This window comes from Mesoplodon mirus (genome assembly GCF_964341445.2).
Source record: "Mesoplodon mirus genome assembly, chromosome: 1".
Classification (NCBI taxonomy): Eukaryota; Metazoa; Chordata; class Mammalia; order Artiodactyla; family Ziphiidae; genus Mesoplodon; species Mesoplodon mirus.
Window position 1 is genome coordinate 21744836 of NC_138976.1, and position 20617 is coordinate 21765452.

The window sequence follows — 20617 nt, forward strand, 5'->3', positions numbered from 1 at the left end:
TTACTTAAACAAAAGGAGGCATAAATTCCTAGTGTTTACAGACGTCATACAACTATAGAAAACAAACTTACAAATTACATAGTTGTAGATGTTAACACTTAATGTGACAAATGACCTTGTTTTGCTGAGACCAAATTCCTCTGGAAGAATGAATATGATGCATATGGCCTGTCTCCACTGGCTGTGGAAGGACTGTGAATCTCTCCAGCTCTTTCCTCTCCAACCTTGTGCGAAAACTTCGCTTGTACTGAGACAGCATCTGGCCTTCTCTCGACCCTCCTGCACCGTTTATAATTTAAGACTGCCTTTATTCTTTTCTCATTAGCTCTTGACAATTAAATAGTAGGAGGCTCTAACTCTCCACAAACATGGGACAGGGCTCTGTCAGAAGGCGGTCACCCACACGGACGCGGACTGTGCAATTATTTCCTTTTTAGCTTACCACAGAAATAGAAATATAGTACTTTAGAATATTTGAAAAGAACTCAGCCTCACTCCCTCAACCTCTGTCGCAGCCCGTTTCACTCTCGAGGCCCACCTGCCTCCCTCCACTCCGCCGCTAGGTGGCAAGCGGCTCACCGACGCCCACCACCGCTAGTCCCAACCCAGTCACCGGGATCGAGTGACGTCACCCATCCCCGGCGATGATTGGCTATTCCTCCGATGACCGGGGGGAGGAGCCAGCGGAGAACCGAAAGCGTTGGGTACGGCGAGCGCACAGGGTCCTGAAACGTTGCGTGCGCACTCAGGACCCCGCACCGCTTTAGAGGTTGGTTGCAGGTCCTCCTCCCGCCTGAGGGGGCAGACCCGATTCCTACGTGATGGGGGCGGTACCTGCCTAGAGGGGTCACACTGAGGGGCGGACTCACGTCGAGAGGAGGGGTCACAATGACTGGTGGAGTCACTCTGAAAGGTGGGGTCTCACTGGGTAGGAGGAACACACAAAGGAGGGGTGTCGCCCTGAGAGATTCTGGTACACACTGATGGTGGCGGTGCCATACTGAGGAGAGGTTTCACTGAAAAAGAGAGGGGTCTCCGAGGGGAACGGCTCCTTGAGGGGCGGGGTTTTGCCAAGGGGTGGGATCTTGCGCAAAGAGGGGCTTCCCTACAGGTGGAGGCTTCTCTTTTGAGAGAGAGGGGCATTTGGACGAAATAGTAAGAGTAAGGTACAGGCTGGAATCTGAACTTTTTTCAAGGGAGGCGGGATGGAGTGAGGAGGAGTCGGGGCCACACCCGGAATGGGCTGGCCAAGGGCTCACTTCAGCTCTGGGGCATCACAACCGCCCGAGAAGGTAGAAAGTGTCAGGGAGTCCAGAGGTTTAAGGTGTAAAGGTCGAGAACTGGGAAATGGGCAGGCTGGGCCAGGGCGGAGGCTGGGAAGGCGGGTAGGTTGCTGGGCTACCTCCGACTGTAGCTGGGCCAGAGGGGTCTACTTTTCTGCCCTGCCGGTCCTTGGAGCCCAGGAATCTGGCGGCTTCCGGAGCCAGACCCTCAACCGACAGTGACCTGAGGGAGGGAGGGGAGAAAGGACTCCCAGGGCAGCTAAAAGACATTTGAGCTGCGCGTACGCACAATCAGCCCTGAATTCCCTTCAGTTATTCAGCTCAGGCCTGAACTTATTTGACCCCGACGTCGCAGACCCACTCGCCTAGTGCGTCGCGGCCTCTGGTTGCGGGGTGCGCACCTGAGGGGGCGTGGCCGCTGCCCGGAGGCCGGGCTCGAAGGAGTTAAGCAGAGGCCCGGCTCAGCCCCGCCCCGGCAGGCCGTGGAGCCTGAGCCCCAGCGGCGAAGCGGAGCAACCGCCGCCCGCCCGCCCGCCTCCGCCTGCGGGGAGCCCGCCCGCCCGCCTGCCCGCCGGCGCCCGGGAGCGCCACCGCCACCGCCCGGCCCAGTCCCAGGCCCTGTCCCAGGCCCTGCGCAGAGCGGCATCCACCCGGGCCCAGCAAGCCGGCGCGGCGGGGGCGGGCCCAGGATCTTCGGCGTATCTTCCATTCTCCTGGGCGGGAGCGGGAGAGGGAGCGGGAGCCCCTACGCCCCTGATCGGGCTGGGCCCGCTCCCATGGCGAGCGCGGCCTGCCCGGGCCCCGGGGACCCTGCCATGTGAGGCAGGCCCCGGGCTGGGGGCCCGGCCATGGCCGGGGAACGGCCCCCACTACGGGGCCCAGGGCCCGGGCCCGGAGAGGCGCCGGGGGAGGGGCCTCCGGGGCCCGGGGGCGCGGGCGGAGGCCCGGGCCGGGGCCGCCCCTCCTCCTACCGGGCTCTCCGCAGCGCCGTGTCCAGCCTGGCGCGCGTGGATGATTTCCACTGCGCCGAGAAGATCGGGGCCGGCTTCTTCTCTGAGGTCTACAAGGTAGGACCAGCAGAGAGGGCAGAGGGGCGGGACCGAGACTTAGACGCCAGGCTGGAACTAAGGGGCCCGGACCCTGGCGACCCGCCCGACCTGCGCGGGACTCGCCATCCCCTGCTGCCTCCAGGTTCGGCACCGACAGTCAGGGCAAGTCATGGTGCTGAAAATGAACAGGCTCCCCAGTAACCGGGGAAACACGCTGCGGGAGGTGCAGCTGATGAACCGGCTCCGGCACCCCAACATTCTAAGGTGAGCGGCCCCAGGCGCTTGCTGGGAAGCTTGCTGGGGGATAGGGGGAAAATCCCGCGGGAAAAGTGGGAACTGTGGAGAGGCCGGGGCTCTTACAGCCTACCCTGCTATCTTTCCCATCCTCTTCCAGGTTCATGGGGGTCTGTGTGCACCAAGGGCAGCTGCACGCTCTTACAGAGGTGAGGATGGGCCGGGAAGGGGGGGACTCCACCACAACCACCACCAAGGGGAGAGAGAGTCAGCGGCCTGGTGCATCTACAGAGGAGTAATGAGAGGCAAAAGGACCCGGGGGAGGCTTCCCTGAACTTCCCTTCAGGCAAACCACAAATAAAAGGCCTCAGCTGGTGCCAGTCCTTTTTATCCTTTAGAAGGGTGCTGTCCAACAGATCTTTCTGCAGTGATAAAAATGTTCTATAGCTGTGCTGTCCAAAACCATAGCCACTAGCCACATGTGGCTAAGGAGCACTGGAAATGTGGCTAGTGTGACAGGAACTGAATGTTTAATTTTATTTAAACTTAATAATTTAAATTTAAATAGGTGCACCTGTGTGGGACATGCTAGCCTTAGGATATGAATGGGGGACCCTAGGGCACAGACTCACCCTCTTGACTTTTGTGATCCTCCTGAGTGTCCCCAGGCTTACAAGTGGGAGACCTAGAGGACAGACTGAAACTTTGATATTCATTCCCCTTCTCCTACCCCTGTGTCCCAGTATATGAATGGGGGGACCCTGGAACAGCTGCTCAGCTCCCCCGAACCCCTATCCTGGCCTGTCAGGCTCCGCCTGGCTTTGGACATCGCCCGCGGCCTGCGGTACCTGCATGCCAAAGGTGTATTCCACCGAGACCTCACATCCAAGGTAGGCTGGCCAGGTGGGTGGAGGCATGAAAGGGGTTTTGAGATTAGATTGTAACTAGCCCGTGGGTATTGGAATGCAGATAATAGACAGCATTAGGATGTTGGGGCAGCAAGACACTGGAGAATGGGGGACTGGGGTGAGGGGAGTGCTCTGAGGGACTGGGTACCATGCTGTGTTTGGAGTGACGAATGATGTTGCAAGATTGGTGTGCGTTGGAAAACTGGGAGATCAGAGAGGGTTGGAGTTATTCTGGAGTGACGGGTCCTTGGGGTGCATTTTGGGAGGTCAGAGAACAGAAGGTAATGGGTATGTGGGGATGCTATACGTATATGTCAGAACTGTCTGATCCGGCGGGAAGACCGAGGCTTCACAGCTGTTGTGGGCGACTTTGGGCTGGCTGAAAAGATTCCTGTGTATAGGTGAGGTGAATGCCCCATCCCCCTAAATCTCCCAGATGCCCCTTATCTAAGTGAAGCCCACGAGGACATTTCCCTTGGGGTAGCGAGGGGGCTGACCTCATGCCCTTTTGTTTGGGGAGGGTGTCTGGGTAGGATGTTCCTGACCACTCTGCCCCTGCCCCTGCAGGGAAGGGGCGAGGAAGGAGCCGTTGGCTGTGGTGGGTTCCCCATACTGGATGGCTCCAGAGGTGTTGCGGGGTGAGCTGTATGATGAGAAGGTAAGATATCAGCCCTTCAGATCCACGAGGCCTTCCAGAGACCCTTGAGATACTCTTACAAGGCTCCATCCCAAGTTCCTCAGCAACCCTACCAGATATTCAGAAGACCCCCAAGATCCCCTTTACCCCTCATACCCCTTCCAACACATGAAAACTGTCAAGACTCCCCCAAATTCTGACGTATTCTGACAAAATTCTTACATGAAACTGTCAATGCCTCCCCCTGACACTCGCTCCTACCCCTAGGCCGACGTCTTTGCCTTTGGGATTGTCCTCTGTGAGCTCATCGCACGAGTACCTGCGGACCCTGACTACCTACCCCGTACCGAGGTGAATGAGGCGTCCAGGTTTAAAAGGAGGAACTCCAGACTAGGCACATCTTAGCCAGTGAGGGTTCCCTGGAGGTTGAGGTCCTGACTGGGGGACAGCAGGAGAACTTGAGGACGGCTGACTTGGAGGCCCCTCCTCTCTGTCCCCACAGGACTTTGGCCTGGATGTGCCTGCTTTCCGAACCCTGGTAGGGGATGACTGCCCACTGCCCTTCCTGCTCCTGGCCATCCACTGCTGCAGTGTAAGAGCCTCACTTCCCTCCCTGCCCCCACCCCCACCCACCAGCTGACAAGGCCAGCCGGCCCAGATGACAGGAGGAAACTCAGGGACCCTCTTCTGGAGCACTGAGTGAAGCTGCCCGTCTCTCCCCATCAGATGGAACCTAGCACTCGTGCTCCCTTCACTGAAATCACCCAGCACCTGGAATGGATCCTGGAGCAGCTGCCTGAGCCAGCCCCCCTCCTCAGGGCTCCCCTGGCACACAGTCAGGGTAAGTGAGCACAACTGGGGTCCTTTTGCCTCTCTCTTCCTTAGAACTCAGAATCATCCGGGGAGACTAAGTGTTTTTATTAGTTGAGAAGCCTGGGGGCGGGAGTGGGGTGAGAGGACATCTCAGAGAAGATGGTTTTCTAATTCTAGAGCCTGAGGGAGGGGAACAAGGAAAGAAGAGGTAAAGGGGGCTGGAGGGGACATCTCCCCCTTTCCAAAGCACCCTGTGGGACTCCCTTTTCTCAGCTCTAGTCCCACCAGCCTCCTGATGAATAATGAGACCCTCAGGGAACTATGATCAGTGCTGAGAACAGTGACCACAGACTTCTCTGTCTACAGGGTCTGTTCCAAGAGGGGGTCCCTCTGCCACACTTCCCAGGCCAGACCCCCGGCTCTCCCGAAGCCGGTCAGACCTCTTCCTGCCCCCATCGCCAGAATCGCCCCCCAACTGGGGGGACAGTCTGACTCGAGTCAACCCCTTTTCACTACGGGAAGACCTCAGAGGTGGCAAGATCAAGCTCCTGGACACACCCAGCAAGCCAGTCGCCCCCCTACCCCTTGTACCACCATCACCACTGCCCTCCACCCAGCTGCCCTTGGTGACCACTCCAGAGACCTTGGTCCAGCCTGGGACACCTGCCCGCCGCTGCCGCTCACTACCATCATCCCCTGAACTTCCCCGACGTATGGAGACAGCACTGCCAGGTCCTGGCCCTCCTGCTGTGGGCCCCTCGGCTGAAGAGAGGATGGAGTGTGAGGGCAGTAGCCCTGAGCCAGAACCCCCAGGACCAGCTCCCCAGCTGCCCCTGGCCGTGGCCACAGACAACTTCATCAGCACTTGTTCCGCAGCCTCCCAGCCCTGGTCCCCTAGATCAGGAGCCCCCCTTAACAACAACCCCCCAGCCGTTGTGGTGAACTCCCCACAAGGCTGGGCTGGGGAGCCCTGGAACCGGGCCCAGCATAGCCTGCCCCGTGCAGCAGCCCTGGAGCGGACAGAACCCTCGCCGCCCCCGTCAGCCCCCCGGGAGTCCGAGGAGGGGCTGCCCTGCCCTGGATGCTGCCTCGGCCCCTTCAGCTTTGGTTTCCTGTCCATGTGCCCCCGCCCCACACCAGCTGTGGCCCGCTACCGCAACCTGAACTGCGAGGCGGGCAGTCTCCTCTGCCACCGGGGGCACCATGCCAAGCCACCCACAACCAGCCTGCAGCTGCCTGGGGCACGCTCTTAGCAGTGGGGCCTGTGGTCTCCGGCCTCCACCCCTGGCCTTCAGGATGCCCTGTGAGGACAGAGCGCACATGCTGGACTGTGCCAGCCCCGGATGGGCTGAGCAGCTCTTCTCCCTGTAGAGGGGAACCTCGGCGTGGACGTGAGGAACAGAACATTTCTTTTGCATCCCCTGAGCTTGCTCTCCCGTGGGGATCACTGAACCAGACAAAGCGTTGCTGACACACGAGACTAACACGTGCAAATTATTTAAAAATATTTCAATAAAACTGCCTGGCTGGCTCCGGGCTGCCCCTATCCGCTCAGCCCATGCGCCCTCCCCACCCATTCCACTATGGGAGGTTTTGGGGGAGGCCAAAATCTCTTCTAGAAGCTGCTTCACTCTTTCCCTGGGAACAGTCCAGTTTCTGGGACAGGATCTCTGTTGGCAGCAGGCTTGCCTAGAAATGTTGGGCGTGGATCAGCCCTTGGCCAGGCACTGTCCAGGCAGAGTGAGGACACGCTGGAGGGAGGTGGATCTTAGGACCTGCAGGCTACAGCTTAAGGATGAAGGGCACAGGCTCTCGTTGGCGTGAGTATCTGGAGGATTAAAGAATCAGGGAGCTCCACAGTTGACTGTCCCTAAGAACCCTCATCCAGCTCACCCCATCTCCTCCCCAGCTCCCTGGACAGCCACATAGCCAGCCTCCCCTGCCCAGCATCCCCTTATATAAGCACAGCCTGGAGGCTGTGGACATGGCTGTCACTTACAGGAACAAGTTTTCCCCCTGGCCTCTGGGCCCCTGCCCTGAGACCCTCTGCCCCCGGACTCCCACGCCTCAGTCCCATCCCCGACACTTACCCAGCTCAGGGCAAAGAGGGGTCCCCATCTGGATACCTGAAAGCTTCCATCTCACAGATGGAGGGAAGAGAAGAATAACAGTCCTCTACCTTCAGACTCGCCAGCCGCTCGCCTTCTACCTTGACACATCTTTGGCTTTGACTATAAAACCTAAAGGGTGGTGATGTAGCACTGGGGTAAGTTCTGGCTCCCTCCTATCCTGTCCTCCCTTCTCTTGCCCTGCACAAACCTAACCCAGTCGTAACTCACCCTGCCTACCTAAAGCAGTGTGTGGGATGGTTCAGGTACAGGTGTCTGGACCCCAACCCGAAGAGGCTAGAGGACCAGGGAGGGAAAAAATCACCCAAGGTCCTAAAGATGGAAACTCCAGTTAGGTAACTACCCTGTTTCAGGGTCCCTGGGGTTGATTCTCAAAGTTACCCCATTGCTTCCTTTCTCACTTCCCTGGGGCAACTCTAGTATACCAAGTGGCCTTGACTAAAAAAGTACAACCTCAGTTTGGGTAGCCTTGTCTGGGCTGAGAAGTTAGAAGGCCGGGGTTCTTCATCAGCTGTGAAGCCCTAGCTAAATCCTCAACTTATCCCCCTGAGAGAAAGATGACATAGGTCCCAAGCTGGTAATTTTTTTTTTTTTTAAATCACATGCCAGGGGTGGCTAGGTACTGGGGATAGAATAGAAAGCAAGCCTGCCTGTTATTAATCAAATAGAAGAAATGGACAAATTGGCAATTATAACATTGATTTGTGAAAAAGTTTTGAGAGTAGGACCTGGAGGGAGATCTCATTACTGTGTCTTTATGAAGGGATTATAGAGGATTTTTGTAGCCCAAAAATCCTAACAAACTTACCCATTGTATCTTGTACCATCACTCCACGGCCAGAACTTATTTCTGAAGTCAATCCAGTATGATTCAGCTAAACCACCTTGTGCCAACACCTTACGTAAGCTTCTGATATAAGTCTGAAGGGAGATTCGGAGAGACCAGAGGTGTGTGAGGAGTGATGGGAAATATTGGAATAGGAGGAGGGAGGGGGTGTCGGGAGGAGGGGACCTGGGCTGATGGAAGAAAATGAACACTAGAGGGGCTATGAGCTTTGGCAAGAGGACTGTGCCCGACCTTGGTGCGTGACATCGGCTCATCGGTGACCATCCCCGCATCCTTCAAGTGCCACCCTGCACACGCAGGCTGACCCTTCAGTTCACGTGCGTGCATGCGTGCACACGCGCACACACACACACACATGCTGGGTAAGAATTTCTGCCAGCCTTTGAAGAGTCATTCTGTGGGCTGTTCTGGTCACAAGGAACCAACCCCTACAATCCAGCCCACCAGGTATGGAACCTGTCTGCCTGAGAGGCCATGAGAGTCAAAGAACCTGTTCAGCAGCCCAGAGCTGACCAGAAAGCTGAGATGAGAGACAGGTTAACGTAAAGATGGCTTGTTAAGTTTCAACTCTCACGCCAACCCTAATCAGTTAATAGGGCCATCTGGAGCACTGTGCTGAGAAGCTGCATGGAAAAGGGACGCACGCCCTGTGTGCACTGCCATCCCTGACTTGATGACATATGTCCCTTTACCCAACGATACCCATACCGTCTTTGAATAGGGGTTTTCTTACTCCATATGAATAAGTTTCGCTGATTTTGGCCAGTTCAGAGGACAGAGATTTACAATGGTTTTGGCTCTCCTCCCAACTTCTCTTCGTAATTGAGATGTAAAAGCACCTCCTCTCATTCGGTATCCATCCCAAGGGACAGCAGGAATCTAAAAAGCAGAAAGAGTGTGACAGCACTGCCCAGACCCAGGAGGGAGATCTCAACACTTGGGATGAAAGTGAATACTCAGCAATCTGGTTGCTAACAATGTTCCCTGGGGTCGAACCTCAGTGCCTTCACTGACTTCTGGTCCTTAATCTTTGCAATCTTTCTTTCTTGCCTCCCCTGGAAATGCCATACCTGTGCATACTTAGTAAAAGCCTTTAACATTCATCAACTTTACTCCTTAAAATATCGGAGGTTTATTTGAAAAGGACTGGTGGTACTATCTCCAATTTCTGAACAACTGCCGTTTACTCCCCCATTCTGGCTAACTTCACCTGGGCCCCCGGTAAACAAGTGTTCAATAGGCCTCCCATTCATCTCATTGGCTCCCTAAAGCATTTCTCACTGCATATTCAAACTTTCCCACACTCCTCAAGCGGGTAGCCACCACCTTCCCTTCCACTCTTCCACAAGTAGACAACCTCGCTGCCTGCTTTGCTGAAATTGTCAGATACTTGACGTGTGAACTCTCTCCATTTTCCTCCTCTCCACCTCAAAATTTGTCTCTTCTCTGTTCCTCTTTTCCTGACTACCTGTCAGAAATAAACCTCCCTCTTTCTTTACCATCCCGCACCCCAGTCTATGCTCCCGATCCCAACTGACCTCCCTCCGTTGCTTTGTCCCATCTGTCCTACCTCCGTCACTCAAAAATCACTCCTTCTCCTCCAGCTCCCTCTCTTCTGTCTACGTTTTCTCATCCCCACCCAGCTACCGCCTTAGGTTACCGTCTAACAGCAACTTAAAGGAATAAAAAGAAGTCAGTCGTTGTGGCCAAATGGACAAGGGCGAGGGGATAAGCAGCATGCTGAAAGGTAGGCAGGGGCCTTGGAGGCCGGGTTGAGGGTTTTTTTATTTTTATATTATGAGCAAGAGAAAGTCAATGTAGGGTTTTACACTGAAGCATTTTGTACTCTGGTTGTATCCCAAGTGCCTGGGTACAGTGCTAGACATACAGTATGTATTCCATAACTTTTGATGTAATTAATTAAGTGAAATGACATGATCTTAACTGGGATGACATGATCAGATTTTTGTTTTTAAAGGATTACTCTGGCTGCAACATGAAAAGTGGATTTGGAGGGGGGATGTTTAGGAAAAACATTCAGCAAGCTGTTGCAGTTATCCTTGCAAGACATGAAGATGGGGAAAAATGCAAATGTATATATAGACTTGTTGATGAAAAATAGAGGGAGTTCCTCTCTGACAGAGTAGGGCACCTGCTGAGAGTGAGAGAGAGGGTAGTAGGGTACAGAGAGCCAGCCGACCACTGCAGATTTGCCAGGCAGGCAGTGCTGGGGCCCCAGCTGAAGTTGAGACTAGAGATTTGTGGCACCAAGCAGAATGACTGCACAGCTTGTCACCCCTGGGTGCAGGCATGTGCATTCATCCAGGACAATGGAGCCAACGAGTGAGTGGGGTGGCTAAAGTGATGGGCCCCCAAATCCAAGATGGGTAGAGAGAGAAGTGAAGACAGGTGATGGCTGATGGGCAGGGAGGAAACAGGGGAGCCAGCAGGTTGGAGGCCTCCGTGAGGTTGAAGAAGAAGTGTATGGAAAGCCTATAGAGGGCCAGTTGTGGTCAGAGTGAAGACCCGAAGCCATCCTTTCAACGGAAGAGCAGTTTGGGATGCTGAGGTCTAGGGTTCAGCTGTGGGGAAGGAGGGGGCAGCACTGTCATGGAACTGAGGCTTGTAGAGAATGAGAAGGTTAAAGAAATGAGGGTGGGGGGTGTCTGTACCTAACCTCTCTGTTTTAAGCCTTGGGGGAGTAGCCAGATGCCCCTGAGCTAGACAGAGCCTAACCTCTAGACAACCAGTCCATGGACATTCCAGTCCCCTTGGGCTGGGGACCCTGCCTCAACCTCAGCCAACTTTGGCAGACCTTCTATGTGTCCCCCTCCCTCATCCCCACACACGGGCTGGACTCCTCCTTTCAAAAGGGATGAGCATTCCACCCTAATTCCCTGTCCTACAACACCCCTGCCCACCTCATTGCGAGAGCTTCAGCTGCCTTGCCCCAACCCCAGACTGTACGTCATCCATCAGTAATTCTTAATCTTTTGGGGAATCTCAGATGTAGAGAGAATTAATTAAAGCTACAGGTCCTCTCTTTAGAAAAACATGCGAACAATCAATTTCACATCCAAATTCAGGGGGTTCCCAGATCCTTGACACTGATGTCAAGCCAGGTGAGCCCTGAGTTTGCTGCTCTGGACAGTGTCATTTGCACTGCTGACTACCACCCTCTTCTCCCCTACAGGATCAGCCTTAGAGCTGGGTGAGCCCTCCCTAAAACCAGGATGCAGCTAGATCCTTCGCCCTGTTGGCCCAGGCTGCACAGGTCATGTCAGCCAGCACTCTGGTTCATTACCCCTTTCCTGAACAACTCAGTGGTTCCCTAATAGATAGATAGACCCCTCACTTCAATCCATCCTTCATGGCAGGTCCTACCATCTCCCCTTTCCCAGAGCAGATACCTGGTGAGGGGCATGTGAAGAAGGGCTTCAGTGTGTCCCGCACGCTGCTCAGCCTCTGCTCCAGGTTCACACTTTGTATCTCCTTATTTCTCAAGGCCTCTTTTGTTTGCTCCCCATCCGACTGGCAGGCCTGCAACTGCTCTTTGGTAGCCTGGCCAACCTTCTGTTCCACCTGTAGTCTTTCCTGACTCTGGGCCAGCTCTCTCCTGGACCCCTGCAAATCCTCTTCCTTCTGCCCCAGCTCGGTTATCTTTAGGTGCAGCTGCTGCCTCAGGGTGCTGTTAGTGGCTTCCAGAACGCTGCTCATCTGCTGGAGCTGCTGAGACGCCTGGAAATCTGTTTGGCCATAAAGAGAGATGTGGAGGACATCTTCAGCCATGCTCTGGTGCCCTGAGGCTTCAGCATCAGTCCTTTTGCTGCTTCTTGCAACTGTTTGCATAACAGGCTGGAATGGAATATGAGATCTGACTGCCTAAAGCTTAAGGAGGTACTGGATTAGGTGAGGACAATTTAGGAAGTCACGGCACTCTGAAACAGACCTGGCTGGAAGCCAGACGAAAGCTGAGGATGTGGTGGTAGTGATTCCGGGCCCTGCTGAGGCAGGGCAGCTGTTGGGGAGAGTGGGGGAGAAAGTTGTCTGGGGTAAATGGGAAATGGGGGGCAGCCATACTCACAGTGCACTCCCAGGCAGATGGCAGCCACCCCTAACAGCAGGCAGGTGAGGAGCAGGCCCAGAAGGAGGTACTGCATGTAGGATGCTTGGCCTTAGGGAGACAGTGGGTTGGGGGGCAGTGAGCCCCACCAAAGTTGATAGACTGAGGGGGTGTGGGTGAAGGAGATTCACGTGAAAGAGCATCCTGCAGAGGACTTGGAGCACGCGCGGTGGTTTCTGTCCGGCAGGGTTTCCGCAGGTGGAGGAGGTAAGGTCTTCCAGAATAAGGGCTGGGGATTGTTACCAGTAAGGACTGAGGGGCACTACCTGGTAGGACGGGGAACTAAATCTCAGACGGAGACCGGAGGTGGGGGTACGTGAATGGGGACCATAGTAAGGGGGAAGGGGGCTGAGGATCTGGGTCGATGCGTCGGAAAGATCTCTCTAAGGATGAGGGTGAAAGCAGCAGGGGAGGGTGTCACGGGGCTGCCCGGGCTGACCGGAGGGCTGCGCCCCGGGCTCAATCCACGGGCCAGACCTGCACACCGCGGGGCCCAGCACCACCTCCCGCGGGGACCGGTGCCAACACCTGACTCCGCGACCACCCCGGGGGGCCTGGTGGGGAAGGGCTGCCCAGCCCGAAGCCGCGCCCCGCCCCCACTCGCTGGCCCGAGACGAGCTGGGCAGCGGGCGGCGCGCGCGGGGCGGGGCGAACCGGGTACTCACAGGGGAGAATCCGCCCGGCAGCTGGTGACGTCACGGGGCTCCAGGTGGCAGTTGGCTGCTCCGACTGGACCCCTGCGGAAGGGATCGACTCCAGTTCGAAGGTGGGAAAGCCAGGAAATACCCCTTCTCCCCACCCTCACCCCCTCCACCGCGCCAAGACCGCAGTCTGTCCAAAGGTGCCTTCTGCCACTGCTCTGGGACACCCTTAGCGCTCTCCGGAGTTCCGCATCTCCCCTGGGACTCTCGTGTCCCTCCTGGGTCTTTCCTTATCCTTTCCCTGGGGACCCTCTATCGCCCTCCTGGGTCTCCCTTTATCTTTTACTCTGGGGGCCCTCATCTGCCTGCCAAAACCCTCTCCCCGGGAGGGCTCTCCCCCTCCCCCCCCCTTCTCTCTCCCGGGACTCCCCATTTCCCACTCGCACTCAGCTCCCCAACAGAGCTGCCTGATCCCTCCGTGGAGCCCTAGCTCCCCACCGGGATCTCCACCTTACCCGCCGGGAGCTTTATTCTTCCTTAGCTCCCATAATTGGTGCTCATTCTCTTCCTGAGAATCCCCAGCCTTTCTCCAAGAGTACTGTCCTCCCAAGAACGTTGTGTGGACTCCCCAGCGTAAGACACAGTCCCCCATAAACGCACATCCCCTGGGCTCTCCAGACCTGCTTTGTCCCCTGATCCAGCGGAAGCCAAGCTTGAGGGTCCTCCTGGGCCCGGGGACACTTGAACATTCTCATAGGTGAGTTCTCCGTCTTCATCAGCCTCTGGGTATGGAGAGGAGAGAAAAGGTGGTGTCAGGATTGGGGTCTCTGGGGTGGGGGTGGGGTCTTCAAGGAGGGTGGAGATGCAGAATCAAGGAGACACCTTATCCACCCTTACCTTCTCCCAGCCGGCTGGAGATGCTCTTCTTCAGGGGCGCCTTCACAAATCGCAGGTCTGCATAGGTGACGGCCTCGGCCATGGTCCTGAGCACCTCTGCTCCCGCCCGCCTCCCTCCTCTCCCACCGGCCCCAGGCTTTCTTGCCACTCTCCCCTCTGTCCCTTCACACTCTTAAGCTCTGTGTTCCCTCCGTGACTGTACAGCTTAGTGCTTTGCCCTGTGACTTCCAGTCACAAAAGAGGAAGATGTGACCCAGCCTCAGACAGATGGGTTCAGTGAAGCAGACGGCATCCCTGAGCCCCGGCCAGAGGGGCAGGGGAGGGGAACCTGAGGTCCAGAGTATGGGGTTCAGGGCTGTGGGGTGTCACAGAACCAATACTCAGGCCTGTCCCTGTGTCTTGCCTGTGCTCCTCCTTCATGCATCCCAGACCCACCTTGACAGTGCTGGGCTCCAAACGCCCACCCTCATCCTCTACCCTGATTTGCCCCACGCTTCTTTCCTGGCTGCCCAGCCCACGGGCTTTCTATGTGCAGTCGGAGCTCTTCTGTGCTCAACTGACCAAAGAGGATCTCCCTAATCATTGCTCCAGGGTGAGGCTTCATCCTCCCCATCAGATTGAGGCGTCCTAGTGTGGAGCCCTACCTCCTCCTCATCCTGAGCTTCCCAGTAGATATGAGTTCCCAGAAGGGGGGTCCCTGATTTGGTGGGACTTTTCTCTCCATCAGTTTGGGGGCTTTCAGGGTGGGCCCGGCTCCCCTCCTACTGTAGTCCTACAGAGCTGCTGAGAATCCCACACACAGAGACGTTCTCAGTCCAAAGCCTTTCCTGGGAATGAGGCAACGCTTTGGAGGATGCAGAGCATCTGGGACCAAACTGCTCGTCCTGTGTCAACACCCCCAAACTCTCGCTTCACAGCCTTTCCCTGGCCTCCTTCACCTTTGTTGCCCTAATGATCACACCTGTGGCCAGTCTGCCTCTTCCTTGTCCCATCCTGCCTTCTGGCAGACGGACGTGACCCCTTTGTTCCAATATCTGAGCCAGACCCAGCAAGCTGAGTGCAAGAGGCAGAAGCTCTGGGAAAGGCCGGGCTGAGGGTGAGGGTGAGGGACACCACAGTTTGTGTGCCTCTGCAAAAACCTTCAGCGCTGACTATTCCTGCACCTTGTTGGGGGTCAGGGAGCAGACAAGCAAAGGACTTGCATGGGGTGAAGATGGACTGCGGCTTCTCAGAGGGGAGGCCAAGAGCAGGGCTGGGTTCTGAGCAGGCAGACTCTGGACCAGCCAAGGGTTTGCTTTCTTCTTGGTTTGGTTTTGGCTTCCCTCGTACTCTCCTAGTAAAATTCTTTCGTTAACAAGTCCCTCCGGTGGACCTAGAGTCTGTCATACAGAGTGAAGTAAGTCAGAAAGAGAAAGACCAATACCGTATGCTAACACATATATATGGAATCTAAAAAAAAAAAAAAAAAAAAAAAAAGGTTCTGAAGAACCTAGGGGCAGGACAGGAATAAAGACGCAAACGTAGAGAATGGACTTGAGGACACGGGGAGGGGGAAGGGTAAGCTGGGACGAAGTGAGAGAGTGGCATGGACATATATACGCTACCAAATGTAAAATAGATAGCTAGTGGGAAGCAGCCGCATAGCACAGGGAGATCAGCTCGGTGCTTTGTGACCACCTAGAGGGGTGGGATAGGGAGGGTGGGAGGGAGGGAGACACAAGAGGGCGGGGATATGGAGAAATATGTATATGTATAACTGATTCACTTTGTTATACAGCAGAAACTAACTGTCCCTTTACTCCCAGCCCCAGTGAAAAAGGGGCATCTGTGGGGGAAGACCAGGGGCTGAGAGGCCTGGCTGATGGAGGAGAGGAAACGGGGGGCGGGGAGGGTGTGCATGCTGAGCAGAGCTGCAGAGGGCTCCCTTAAGTTCTTTTTATCAGAACGTTTCCCCCGAAGGGCTCACTGCAGGTGAGAAGAGGCTGGGGCAAGACAAGGCATGGAGGTGGGAAAAACCCACCCTGAGTCGGTGACATCCTCCCCCTCAGAACCCTTCCCCCAACCCGCAGCTGCAGGGAGGAAAAAGGAAGGAGAAAGAGGTCCTCCCCCCACGCTAGCAGCTTGTACTGTACAGTTAGTGGTGTGTGGAGGGGTGATAGGCCTGTGGGTCTGATAAGAGCTCTACCCAACAGTGTCACCCAGCCTGCCCAGAAAAAGTGCCCACTGACACAGAAGAACACATTTGTCACCTGAGAAACGTGTCGGGGGGAGAGGCAGACATCCACATGGGTGTGAGTGTGCAAGCATGCACCCGCATCCCCAGGTCTCTGCAGTCTGTTGGGGCGTCTGTGAGAAGCGAGCATCTCTGCCCAAGCCTGCCTGGAGGGTTAAGCATGGAGGATTCTGGGGCCTGAAGGGTGCATGTGATGGCTGTGGTTTTTTTCCATGGCGGGAAATGACAGGTCATTTTCAGAAGTCTTAAAAGGTCAGGGGTACAGAGTCTATAAGTATATCCTTTTGAAAGCTCACTCTTTCCTAGGGTGTCCCTGCAGCTGTTAACCGTCCCTGCTTGATTAACGTTTCCAACACCCCAGCCCCCTCTCCCAGACAGTGAGAGTGGTATGTGCTGTGACTCCCTGGGGGCCTCAGGGGCCTGTGAGAGTGAGTGGGAGTGCATAGAGCAGCTGGTGGCAGGAGTGGGGGTGTGTGGTCAGGGTACTGGTACCTGTGGTGCACAGGGCATGGGGTGTAGGGACAGCGTGTGTGTAAATCAATTGCAGGAACACTTGCAGGAATTCTGTAAACTAGAGATAATGTCCCAGTTTTCAGAACCCATGTGCAACAGGGCCTGGATGCCAGGTAAAATGCAAAAACCAAGCTTCAAATGAGTATGTGCTCAAAAAAGGAATCAATGGGCATGCTGCCTAACTCGACCCTTGGGGAGGCTTTAGGAGGGAGGGTGCCCAAATGGGACTGGATGAGCTAAACTGCACGCCCACAATGCCTTGGACGTCTTAGGCCAGCCGGTCTGTATTTCTGTCCTCTTTGCTCTTTTGGTGATGGATATACCTCTCCTTATGACACTCTGCATTCCCTCAGTCCTAGACCAACGTGTGGCCTTCCTTTGTGAAGAAGGTATGAGAGCAGAGTACGTCTCCTTCCCCATGTGTGCCACATGGGGTCTTTCCGATATTGACATGTATATTTCCTTTTGAGGCTGGACATCAGAAAGGACAGCTGTAACTCTGAGCTGCACCTCACCTACCCAAATGTCAGGAATGCCTGGGGGCTTCTCAGAGCTGAGGGGCCAGTGCTGTACATTTCAGCTTTTCCAGGATCATAATTTCATCTGAGATCCTAGAGGACAAACACCAAAGCCCATTTCTTGCCCTCTCCTGACCCCTCCATGCTTATTTCAGGGAGTGGTTCTACGGTAAACAAGAGGAGGGAGCCCAGCTATGAGGGCCTCGGGAAAGAATTTGCTGTGTGGAAAGGGGCTCAAAAAACTTGGGGCTCAATAAATAAATTACATAAGCATAGGTTGGAGGCAGTCCTGGCTTAAAAATAGTTTATGTATAAATGTCTGAGGGGAGAGACAGTTATCAGTCGTTTTGGAGCTAGAAGGATCTTAGCTTGACCCACTTATTTTACAAATTAGGAAACTACACTCAGTGGGCTATAAGTTCATTATGAATTAACCGTATGACTAGGAGGGCTGGTGACAAAAGGCTGCCCCATAGGACTACAGCTTCTTTACCAAATACGCCAAACATTGTGCCGGCCACACCTACAGCCCCTTCTAAGGGGGGGCCAAACCCCTGCTGATGAGGCAGCCCTAGACCCCTAAAATTGTGTTATGTGACCTCCAACCCCTCTGACCTCAGCTGACTGAGATAACCAAGTGGACAGCAAACTCAAGGCTGGCCTGTTCAGAGACCAGCCAGTGGCCTCTGGGGTGGCCTGGCCTGGAAATCGGGGAGGATGTGAGCTTATCAAATTTTTGTTCTCAGGAATTTCAATGGGAGAACATGGAGATGAACACTCAGGTAGCAGTGGGAGCAGAAGGCGAAAGGATGCAGAGAGAGAGTCTCTGTGGTGCCCGGAGTCTCCCACGCTTAGCAGTTGTGCCTGGCTCCGACCCTCTCACACACTTGGGGCAGGGGGATTATCCCGGCAGGTAAGCCAGCCTGACTATCACGGGGAGACGGGGTTGCTGCTACCTATCGCGAGCAGGGGGAGCGGGCCTGCACGCAGGAGAGTCGTGGGCACCCCTCGGTGCTTCGTGCCCAGTGATACGTTATCCACAAATGGGCAACGGTGACCACCCCAGCCTGAAAAGGACACAGTTGTCAGAGCTCCGACCCCTTGGAAATGAAGGTCTGGGTTACCCACCAGACAAGCCATCTAGACCAGCATCGAGTGCTGCTTGAGAGCGGTGGGGAGTCTAGAATGGATGGAGAGAAGGAAGAATCTCCGCTGCAGCCTTAGCACCAGCCACAGTAGTGTCGCTTGTCCCACTAACCCTCCTAGTGTAGGGTTTTCTTCCTCTCTTTCCTCCTCCACTTTTAAGAAGTTGTGACCTTGGAGAAGCAGTGACAGCGTGACCTAAGGAGGGGCATAAGTGGATCTGAGTGATGCAGGCGCAAGCACGCAGAGCCTCAGCCATCCCTGTCCTCCTGGTCTTTCCACTTGGTGTGCTTCAGTCTGGCTTCCAACTGCCAGCAGCTTTGAAGCTTTTCTTTGGCAGGCAGTGAGAAAGTGCAGGAAATCAGTACCTCGCACCAGAGCAGCTCAACTGATGACTGGTGGGAACTGGTGTACCCCCTAGCAACCTCACCCTGGGGGGCTAACTGAGGGCACATGGTCTACACTGGCTCTCAGAATTTCCCAATGGCTTTGAGCCCCAGTTTTCCACCATGGACGTAAAGTGGTACCTCCTCATTACTTTAAATTGCATGTCCCTGACTCCTAGTGAATTTGAATGTACTTTCATGTTTGTTAACCAGTTGGATTTGCTCTTCTATTGATGTTAGATCCTTTGTATTCTTATTCTCCCTCCAGAATTTTATTTTGAAAATTCAAACCCTAGAGGAAACTTGGAAGAATAATACAATGAATACTTATATGTCCTTCATCTAGTATGCCAGTCAAGGCTCAAACTGTTCTCACCACATAAAAGAAATGACAATTATGTGACATGATAGGGGTGTTAGCTAACCATGGTGGTAAGCATAATGCAGTATATAAATGTATCACATCAACACATTGTACACCTTACACTTAGACAATGTTATTATATCTCAATAAAAAATGGCGCAGAGAAGTAGACCATTAGGGTATGCGTACACATATACACACACGCACATAATTTTTTTTCAGTTAAGAGATTTGTTACAGGAAATTGCCCTTGCCCAATTAATGCAATTATAAGAACTAGTTAAACGGTCTGTGAAAGGTCGTTATCTTTGCTTCTGATGCTGGAGTTTGGAGTCTGCAGGGCAGGCAGCTGGGGAGGCAAGGCGGATGGAAAGTGGCAGGGCAGGGATAAGCCAGACCCATGAGGACAGCCTGGAAGCCAAGTCTGTCTCTCACTACCTCCAGCTGTGATGCTGTGAGTGTCCTGGAAGAGAAGCTGTGCCCTCCCCCACCAGGTGCCACTGCTCTGGAACAAAAGCCCAGCTGGTACACAGTCCCAGCCCAGCTTCGGCTCGCAGTAAGGACGGCCTCCTGTTCCAGGACCATTTCTTATTATATCATCCTTTCTCCAATGAACTGAATTGCCATGTTCTCTTATACACAAACACCTAGTTTGGGATTCCTGTTTACCTATTGATTCCCCTTTACTTATTGATTTAAGTGGTCTTAGAGCATGTTCTGATATTTGGTAAGGCAAATTTCTCTTTTTCTTTTAAAATATTTGTCCTTGACTATTCTTTGAGATACAGATTGGAACTATCTTAATGGTATACTTTAATTTTGGGAGAATTGACATTTTTTTCTGATATTTTATCTTCCCTTCCAAGGGAAGGGAAGAGGGAGGGTTGAGGGAGTTCCCCGGTGATCTAGTGGTTAGGATTCAGCACTTTCAATGCCAGAGAGATGGTTGATTTTCTGTTTGTCCCACTTTTACTTTGTATCTTTTAATTATATTGTATAACTTTCTTCATATGAGTACATATGAAGTCAATTCTTTTTTTTTTTTTTTTTTGCGGTTCGAGGGCCTCTCACTGTTGTGGCCTCTCCCGTTGCGGAGCACAGGCTCCGGACGCGCAGGCTCAGCGGCCAAGGCTCACGCGACCAGCCGCTCCGCGGCACGTGGGATCTTCCCAGACTGGGGCACGAACCCGTGTCCCCTGCATCGGCAGGCGGACTCTCAACCACTGCGCCACCAGGGAAGCCCCAATCCTATGAGTTTTGCTAAATGTATTTGGTCATGTAACCACCACCACAGTCAAGATACAGAAGATTCCCAGCACCCCAAAATTCTCTCCTACCGCTTTCTAAGCAGTCCTCACATCAACTTCAGCCTGAAACTTAAATTCCCTTTGTTGGATATCAGCATTACCACTGCTTTCTGTTTATCTGCCTAGTATCCCTTTCCCACATCTTTATTTTGAAAGTTTCTTCATCACTTTAAGTGTGTTTCTTTTAAATAATATGGACCAGAATTTGATTTATAACAGAGTCTGACAGACTTTTAATGGAAGAATTCAGTCCACTCATGTTTACAGTAATGAGTGGTATATTTGATTTGTTATTTCCATCTTACTTGTTTTTAAATTTCTTAACATTGTTGTGAACTCGTCTTTTCTTTACCTTTGCTGGATTGAATGAATGGCCATTCGTCCCATTTCCCCCCTTGTTATTTGGAGTTCATCATTCTACTAATAGTTACTATCCTTTGCCCTGCTCCCTATATAAGCACACATGACTCTCCTAGTGTGTGAACCCAGAACAGCTATTTCCGTCCTACTCGATTTATCTTCTACTTCCTCTACACCCCCATAAGATATGGTCTTTAGATGATTTTCACTACCCCTCCCTCTCTTTCATCCT

At 53.9% G+C, this 20617-nt stretch overlaps 2 protein-coding genes across 2 annotated transcripts; one reads left to right on the plus strand and one right to left on the minus strand.

Moving 5' to 3' along the window:
- Nucleotides 1-769: 769 nt before the first annotated feature.
- Nucleotides 770-6443, plus strand: TESK1 (testis associated actin remodelling kinase 1). The gene is made up of 11 exons (XM_082619595.1): nucleotides 770-913; nucleotides 1596-2350; nucleotides 2475-2596; nucleotides 2727-2775; nucleotides 3310-3456; nucleotides 3793-3875; nucleotides 4042-4132; nucleotides 4379-4462; nucleotides 4614-4703; nucleotides 4838-4952; nucleotides 5291-6443. Exons 2-11 carry the CDS (start codon nucleotides 2132-2134, stop codon nucleotides 6175-6177), a joined length of 1887 nt encoding a protein of 628 aa, XP_082475721.1. The 5' UTR covers nucleotides 770-913; nucleotides 1596-2131; the 3' UTR covers nucleotides 6178-6443.
- Nucleotides 6444-6630: 187 nt separating this feature from the next.
- Nucleotides 6631-13655, minus strand: CD72 (CD72 molecule). The gene is made up of 9 exons (XM_082619606.1): nucleotides 13562-13655; nucleotides 13345-13446; nucleotides 12689-12760; nucleotides 11985-12074; nucleotides 11311-11646; nucleotides 8634-8779; nucleotides 7862-7974; nucleotides 7051-7164; nucleotides 6631-6752 (listed from the first exon to the last, which is right to left on the minus strand). The coding sequence occupies exons 1-9, from the start codon at nucleotides 13641-13643 to the stop codon at nucleotides 6707-6709; spliced, it is 1101 nt and encodes a 366-aa protein (XP_082475732.1). The 5' UTR covers nucleotides 13644-13655; the 3' UTR covers nucleotides 6631-6706.
- Nucleotides 13656-20617: the final 6962 nt, after the last annotated feature.

Coding starts and splice junctions, on each gene's coding strand:
- TESK1 (XM_082619595.1), top strand. CDS start 2,132: ATGGCCGGGGAACGGCCCCCACTACGGGGCCCAGGGCCCGGGCCCGGA. Junction 2,597..2,726: donor CGGCACCCCAACATTCTAAG/GTGAGCGGCCCC, acceptor ATCCTCTTCCAG/GTTCATGGGGGTCTGTGTGC. Junction 4,463..4,613: donor ACTACCTACCCCGTACCGAG/GTGAATGAGGCG, acceptor CTGTCCCCACAG/GACTTTGGCCTGGATGTGCC.
- CD72 (XM_082619606.1), bottom strand. CDS start 13,643: ATGGCCGAGGCCGTCACCTATGCAGACCTGCGATTTGTGAAGGCGCCC. Junction 11,647..11,984: donor CATCTGCCTGGGAGTGCACT/GTGAGTATGGCT, acceptor ATGGCCAAACAG/ATTTCCAGGCGTCTCAGCAG. Junction 7,165..7,861: donor GATGGTACAAGATACAATGG/GTAAGTTTGTTA, acceptor ACCACCCTTTAG/GTTTTATAGTCAAAGCCAAA.